Here is a 7,986-nt window from a genome sequence, read left to right as displayed (position 1 = left end):
GAGAGAGAGAGAGAGGCATCTCTCTCCCTGCTTCAGCCGCTGAAACCCCTGTGCCTGGCTCTTTAAAAAGGGAGGACACTTCCCCCGATGCCCTGCAAACGTCACCATTCTGTCAAAATGCACTCGATTTCAATTTGTAGTGGGCACTTGCTAACGGAGCGATTCGGGGGAGGGGCATCCGGATCATCCCAGTTCCCTCCATGTCTTTTACCCCAGTATGAATGGGGCCTAAGACATAATACCTGATGTAAAAGAGTACCAGCATCTCAAGATTTATAGAAGTTGGGGTTTAGTCCAAAATATGCATATAAGTTAGCAGTGATAGAAAAGGCATAAATTAAATGTGTACAAAAGTTGTATACAAATTTTGTATTTACATGTAAACTAGAAAAAAATTTAAAATGGTAGATAATACATAATGAATAGAATGGTAAGAGGAGTGCCTGTGTTCTTGTTCTTAATATTACTAGGAAGTTTCCCAAAACGGAATCTTAAGTGCTTGGCTCAAAAGGGATACATAAACACACACACAGTCTATTACTTTATATTTTTATCACTGTTACATCCAAAAGTGCATTCCATTAGAATAATATTTTAGATCAAACAGAATATTACATACATAAGGATGTAACAAGGCAAGTACAGAGGAGACCCGCCTTGTTACATCCTTAGAAGCCTTCAAGAAGGCGGTAAAGACAGAGCTCTTTCACCACGCTTATCCTCCTGACCGCCTATGAAGACCACTAGCATGGAATGAGACAAGCTGACCCCATGATTGATTGATGTTAATGTTTTTTAGGTTTTTAGGTTTTTTATGTTCTTATGTTTTTTATTCTTTTAGATGTGGTTTTTAATTGTGCAGTAACTAATGCTGCAATATTGTAATTTTATCCTTGCTGTGATCCCGCTTCAATCCATCGGGAGAAGCAGGAAGATAGAAATAAAAATTATTATTATTATTATTATTATTATTATTATTATTAAAATGAAAAGACTTCCAGTTTCCTCACTTTCCTCCCCATTCCATCCCAGACAAAAAAAAAAATAAACAAACAGAACATCTGCATATATAAGCTAGTTCTGAAGCCATGGTGCACTGTCTCTTTAATCTAGGAAGAAATGTTTCAGTTACATCAATTCAGCCAATAAAATCAGGAATTATAAAGGAGAATGCTTTCCCATCTTTCTCTCGAGTTTTTATATTATTCTAAGAAAAGCCAACCTTGTTCTACAATGTGTAAGCATGAGATTTCCTTTGTCTGCCAGGCAAATACAATAATCCACTATTTTCTTTTGAGAATGACAGTATCCTCCATACAACTGAAGAGGGAAGTACAGTCATCTAAATATTCTAACCATGAGAGATTCGTTGGAAGGTCCATAAATCACATGACAGTGCAGCAACACTTTTTAGGATAATACTCTGCATACACCTTGTTTTCATTTCCATAAACATAGTAGGAATAGGGCTTCCCATGCCATTCATATTCCACCCTGGTAAGGTAGAGCAACTCGACTATTTGTTTCTGTAATGAGAGAGAGAAAGAGAATATACTCTTAAAGATTAAAATTGTACTTTCCCCGAAGATGTCAGCCACAGATGCTGGTGAAACATCAGGAATAAACTCTTCTAGAACATAGCTACATACCCAAAAAAACCCACAAAAAACCCTATTAAAATTGTACTATTTACAAAAACATGATTTACAAAATCAATCAGATCTAGGTCTGGTTCCAGATCTACTACTGCTCTGAGTCAGAGGCAGACATATTGCTGAAGCAATTTCAATTTTTTTTAAAAAATAATAATAAATTGAATTTAGCAGGACTAAACTTTCTTCCAGCGTTCAGCGTTACTGAATTCAGTGGGGCTTCTGGACCTAATAAAATATTTACTGTTGCTGTTGTTGTGTGCCTTCGAATCGTTTCTGACTTATTACAACTGTAAGGCAAACCTATCATGGTTTTTTTTTTTTTAGGAGGGGGCATATTTCTTCAGAGGGGGTTTACCACTGCTGTCCTCTAAGACTGAGAGAATGTAACTTGCCCAAAGTCACACAATGGGTTTTTATGCTCGAGCATGGATTTGAACCCTGGTCTCCAGAGTCCATATTCTTTTTATTATTTTTTGTAATTTCCACATAACATCAAAGACATAGAACAGCCATAAAACGTACAACGTCACCAAATACAATAGACTCTCCCACATACCCACAGGTCCCTCTTACAATTTATAAAACACATATAAGATAAATTTACTTCCTGTTCTTCGCAGTTTAACATAATACCTTCTCTTTTTTTTTCTTCCTGTTTTATCATAGTACGAATAGGAAATTTAGGGGGGGAAAGTGATCTTGATCATAGTCTCAAAGTATTTCAAACTAAAACTTTACTAGATTAAAAAATGTTAAAGGCTAAATTTGGAAGGTAGGATAAATTTGAGAACAAATAGAAACGAAGGTGTGGGATGTTTTAGATTTTACCTTAAAAATCTGAAGAAAGCTTAAGAAGAAAAAGAAACTATGATAAAACAGAGTCCATATTCTAATACTTAAACAATAGCATATACTTTGCTCGTATGTAACAAAAAATACGTAACTCACCTGCTTCCGAATGCTCATTGTGGGTGGAAACTTAACACGAGGACATGAAATAGCATTCCAGGTGGCAATTCCATGATCAGGAGAATGCACCTGTGGAAATATACAATTTAGGATGGGGTGCACAATCTCTTCTGCCCTGAGGACCACATTCAGTGTTGGCTATGCAGCTGTGTTTATGCATGCACACCCACACCCAAGTCTTTCCCCCGACCAAAAAAAGCACAGTTTCCTCATGCTCTACCCTACACGTACCTTAGCACATATGGATGGGGGGAAGAGGGTCTCTGAAGAACAGTGGAAGCAAAAGTCTTGCCCAACTCCCACTGATTTCTATTGATCTTGCTGCTTCTCAAATCATGCTGCTACTAGCATCAGAAACAAAATGAATTCAGATGCCAAAGAACAATATTTTCCCCATGACATTCAGTTAATCAAATGGGCTATGAGGGGAAATAGGTGGGGTCCTAGAAGCACTATTGTTGTTCTTGTTGTTGTTGTTAACTGCCTTTGCGTCAGTCTCGACCCATGGCGACCCTGCTGATGAGACATCTCCAGGCCCCCCTGTTCTCTACTGCTCTGCCCAGCTCCTGCAAACTCATATTCGTAGTCTCTTTAATAAAGTCTATCCATCTAGGATGTGGCCTTCCTCTCTTTCTACTTCCCTCTACCTTTCCCACCATTATTTTTTTCCCAACAATTCATGTCTTCTCATGATGTGTCCAACGTATGCCAGCCTAAGTTTTGTCATCTTGTCTTCCTGCGAGATTTCTAGCTTGATCTGCTCAAGGACCCATTTGTTTGTCCTTTTGGCTGTCCATTGAATCTTCAGCACTCTTCTCCAGCACCACATCTCAAATGAGTTATCTGTCCTCCTGTTTTCTTTCTTGACTGTCCAGCTCTCACATCCAAACATGTTAATAGGGAATACAATTGTATGATTCTGGCTTTTATGCTGAGTTGTATGCCTTTGCAATTTAGGATCTTTTCTAGCTCTTTCCTAGCCACTCTCCCCATTCTTAATCTTCTTCTGATTTTCTGGCTGCAGTTCCCAATGTTTGATCCCAGATATGAGACTATTACTATTTCCACATTGTCTAGTTTGAATGTGTGTTAGTTCTCTGTGGTCATTATTTTTGTTTTCTTTATGTTCAACAGTAAGCCTGCCTTTGCACTTTCTTCTTTGATCTTCCTTAGTACAGTGCGCCCGCATTATACGCGAGCATGCCTTATGTAGCTTCCAACATACGCTGGAAGCTATGCCAGAAGAAATGGTGCCATGTGCTGGAAAGCGTAATGGCCCATGCGGCCGTGGCGCATGCACACCACCACACCGCTGCAAGCACAAGCCCCATTGGCTTTAATTGGGGCTTGAGCTTAAGCAGAATTTCCCTTATGGGGGGGGGGGGGTCCGAAACTGATCCCCCACATCAGGGAAGGGACTACTGTAGTTGTTCCAGGTCTGTGAGATTTTCTTCTAGTATTATGGTACCCCCTAATTTCTGGTTATTTTTGGGGTTCCCTAATGCTGGAAGGGGGGGGGTCACAAAGGGAAGGGCTGTGAGCCATACGTTTCTGCACCCTTGCTTTACAAAAAAGGAAAAAGAACAGAAACTGAAGCTTATGAATAAAGCCAGGCTGGTAAATACAGCTGCACTATGTAGATACAAACCATGACTGATCCACAAAACACAGAGACCAGTCAGTACCCATAGGTAGGTACATAAAAACTGAAAGGAAGTTGCTCTTGCATCTGTTGGGTTAAGTATGGTGAACTTAGTTTGTTGTTGTTAACTGCCCTTGAGTTCACTCTGACTCATGCCAACCCTGTGCATGATGAGACATCTCCAAGCCTCCCTATTCTCCACTGCTCTGCTTAGGTCCAGTAGATTCAATCCCATGACCTCACTAATTGAGTCTAGCCATTTGGTGTGTGATTTTCCTCTCTTTCTACTGCCCTCCACCTCTTCAAGCATTAATGTCATTTTGACATTAATTTCTTTTTGACATTCTCCATAACCATGTACATATATGACAGCTGGACTGTGAAAAAAGCGGAAAGGGAAAAAATTAATTCATTTGAGATGTGGTGCTGGAAAAGAGTGCTGAAGATACTGTGGACAGCAAGAAAGACAAAGAAATGGATCCTTGAATAGATTAAACCAACACTCCCCTGGAAACCAAGATGATGAAACTGATGCTATTGTACTTTAGTCACATCAAGAGAAGGCATGACTCACTTGAACTTAGAACTCCAAACCAAAAATGGGGAGGAACTTCACTGACAATTAATGGGATGCAGAGATGTAGTCTTTGCTGTACTCACCTGCCCTCGTATAGGAGTTATAAATTTAGCCTGGTGTTGTTGAACAGCTGTCTGAGAGACTTTTTTAATGGTATTTTCCGGGAAATCCACCACTGGAGATACCTAAGAAAATATCAGCATTGAGAGATATAAATACAAAAATGAATCCCAGACTAATGAATGTGGAAGAGGGGTTTATAATTATGTATCTACACTATGCAAGCAGTAGCCATAGACCCAAAGATATGTGTCAAACAGGGAGGAAGCAAATGATGCTTAGGTCAAGTTAAGGAACAGGAGCATTATTTGGCTCTAGAAAAATGGAAAACTACCAAGTGGAAGAGTAAGGACATTGTTCCAACTTGCAAAACCAAGTTCTATAGAAAGTTTAGTGAATGATAATGTTAGCTACAGTATCTATAGTAGCAAAATATTGAAAAATTCAGAAAACTTACTGTTTTTACATCCATGAAAAAAGTGATTTTTTTAAGGGATGAATTACCATATTCTATAAACATACTGGATTTTTGTAGGGCAGTATCTAATAATCTTCAATGGCTTGATATTCAGTTAGTGAAATGGCATAGTCAGAAAGAAAGGAATGAACACCTCAGGCACATTATTTATTATTATTATTATTTTCGTGTGGCTAAAACACGAAATGGAAGGCTGTCTTATTGAGGAGGGAGCAAGCTTGTTTTCTGCTGCTCCAGAGAACAGGACCCGGAACAATGGATGCAAGCTACAGGAAAAGAGATTCCACCTCAACATTCAGAGGAACTTCCTGACAGTAAAGGCTGTTCAACAGTGGAACAAACTCCCTCGGAGTGTAGTGGAGTCTCCTTCCCTGGAGGTCTTTAAACAGAGGCTGGATGGCCATCTGTCGGGGAAGCTTTGATTGAGAGTTCCTGCATGGCAGGGGGTTGGACTGGATGGCCCCTGCGGTCTTTTCCAACTCTATGATTCTATGAAACAGAGAATGCTATAAAAAAAATTTACAGACACAGATAGGGTTGTGAGGCCAGGAGATATAGGGATGGTCCATAGTGATATTAGAGAAGGAAAAGGTGGGGGAGCAGGCCAGGTGGACCCCCTAGAGAATCTACCACAGACATTCCAAAGCAGGCTGCAACAAAGAGAACAAGGAGTGAGTGCAAGTGTGAACACACTTTTCAAGGCATTTATCTCACCCTGAGATTCCTTCCTTTTAGCCTGAGAATTGGAAAAGAGCGCCCAGGTCAAAGAGTGGTGCCATTACCTACTGAGTGATAGCCATTACCAACTGAATGCTAGCCCTCAAGTGTGGCTGATGGAAGTGTCTACTTGCTTTTGATTATTCATTACTGCTGCTATCTACTTCATATTATTATGATCATTATTGGTGCTGGTCATCATCATCTACTGTACTCAATATTTTAAAAATTCAAGACAATTGAGCAAAACTATTGTGAGGGTTTCCTTATCTGAATGGAAAAAGGGGGGGGGGGAATCAGTGAACGAAAATTGAGGGGTTATTGGACTGTGAATAGAGGAGAACTGCCTACTCTACCATGCAGGGCTAAAAAGAAAAACAAATGAAGATAATATTGTTCTCCCTTGAGAAGTACACTTCTGATATAAGAAAAACAAGTATTTCATCCATGTTCAAATTAGCTCAGTTCCATTCACAAACTGCAGAATCTGTCATTTTTATTAAAATTACCATATGTTGCTCATCAAATAAAATGTTTTGTCCATGACATTTTTTGAAACGCTTTATAGGAAACCCGAAGCCATGATCCATCACATATTCAAAAATATGGTTCTTCCTATGAAGGAAAAAGATAGATATTATATGTGCTATGGCTTATTTTCACAGCAAACCGACATGACTGTCTCAAACCAGGCACACCTATTCTAATTGTTCATTTCTAACAAAAAATTCTAGGTTAGTTGCATTTTCCTTATGCAATCCAGCCTCTTTCAGCCTCCAATGTGATCACAACTATGCTGCAGTTGTATGAAATATCTATTATCCAATAAAATTTGAACATATATCATTAAATCCAAAAACTGGCAATGTGTACAGAATTATATTCTTTCCTGCATTAAGCACATTTCTAGAGGAACCAGTGGTGATATTGTCAAGCACACCGGTGTCTTATGTGAGTGCCACAAGGTCTTAATCATACTTCTTCAGAGATTAGAGACATAGCCCTGTTAGTATGGAATATCAGCATGCAAAGGGGTTTTGTATCACCTTTGAGACTAAGGGGCTGTACATTCCAGTCAGATTAGGACCAAGGCAACCTCATGCTGCAGCCCTGATCCGGCCTTTGAAGGGTACAAAAAGGAGCTACAAACAGTGGTTTCTTTCTGTGCTCTTGAAAGGGCACCATAGCCATGTTGTTGAGGCTATTATGGTGCTCCTTCAGTGCTACGTCATATGGACGCGGCGCTGGAGGAGCACCATGATGCTGTGCTCCGTATGGAGTGGCATACAGCATCAGGGTGCCCCGGGGGCAGAGTCAGGCACGCATCATGAGGACACTACACCCTGACTCTGCCCCCATGCCAGCCTTAACGACCAGTGTGTACAGGGCATGTGAGCAAAAGAAGTTCCTCAGCATTTGAGGAAGTAGACCAAGTCTACGAAAACCTATGCTAAAACCTCTTTCACTCAATTAAGCTCAAAGGGGCTTTCCTTTGAATATCTTCAAAGTTCAGCTGAGCCACTTCCCCTACCACCAATAAAGGAAAAAAATATGCAGTAATGCTGTAGATCAAATCCAAGCAGATATACTAGCAACAAAGCTAGTATTATTAATATTTTCAGACTTTCAGGGGTGACCCTTTGTTTCCATACCACTCAGCTGGGTTTTTGGTGTGACTTACCATTTTACTTTTAGCTGAAGGTAAGTCAGCAACTTTCCTTTTCCTGAGCACATGGAGCATCGTTCCTCTCCTGAACCACCACAAAAAGAACATGACCTGGAAGATATGTGAGATAGAAAGATTAGATAGATAGATAGATAGATAGATAGATAGATAGATAGATAGATAGATAGATAGATAGATAGATAGATAGATAGATAGATAGAT

At 39.8% G+C, this 7,986-nt stretch overlaps 1 protein-coding gene across 2 annotated transcripts in view; it reads right to left on the bottom strand.

Moving 5' to 3' along the window:
* Positions 1-142: 142 nt before the first annotated feature.
* LOC121917663 (protein SSUH2 homolog) overlaps positions 143-7,986 on the bottom strand; it is a 31,305-nt gene continuing 23,461 nt past the window's right edge. The window contains exons 8-12 of one of the 2 annotated variants that reach the window (XM_042443788.1): positions 7,780-7,875; positions 6,608-6,713; positions 4,927-5,028; positions 2,604-2,693; positions 143-1,526 (exon numbers count right to left, since the gene is read on the bottom strand). In XM_042443788.1, the coding sequence (XP_042299722.1) occupies positions 1,386-1,526; positions 2,604-2,693; positions 4,927-5,028; positions 6,608-6,713; positions 7,780-7,875 (535 nt within the window). In that variant the 3' untranslated portion in view covers positions 143-1,385. Of the gene's footprint in view, positions 1,527-2,603; positions 2,694-2,855; positions 2,966-4,926; positions 5,029-6,607; positions 6,714-7,779; positions 7,876-7,986 lie in introns of those variants that run through there. The other variant, XM_042443789.1, reaches the window with a different exon arrangement.

The sequence above is a fragment of the Sceloporus undulatus genome, unplaced genomic scaffold (assembly GCF_019175285.1).
Source record: "Sceloporus undulatus isolate JIND9_A2432 ecotype Alabama unplaced genomic scaffold, SceUnd_v1.1 scaffold_43, whole genome shotgun sequence".
Lineage (NCBI taxonomy): Eukaryota > Metazoa > Chordata > Lepidosauria > Squamata > Phrynosomatidae > Sceloporus > Sceloporus undulatus.
Note: the sequence above shows the minus strand (reverse complement) of the source record. Positions and strands in the feature narration are given on the sequence as shown.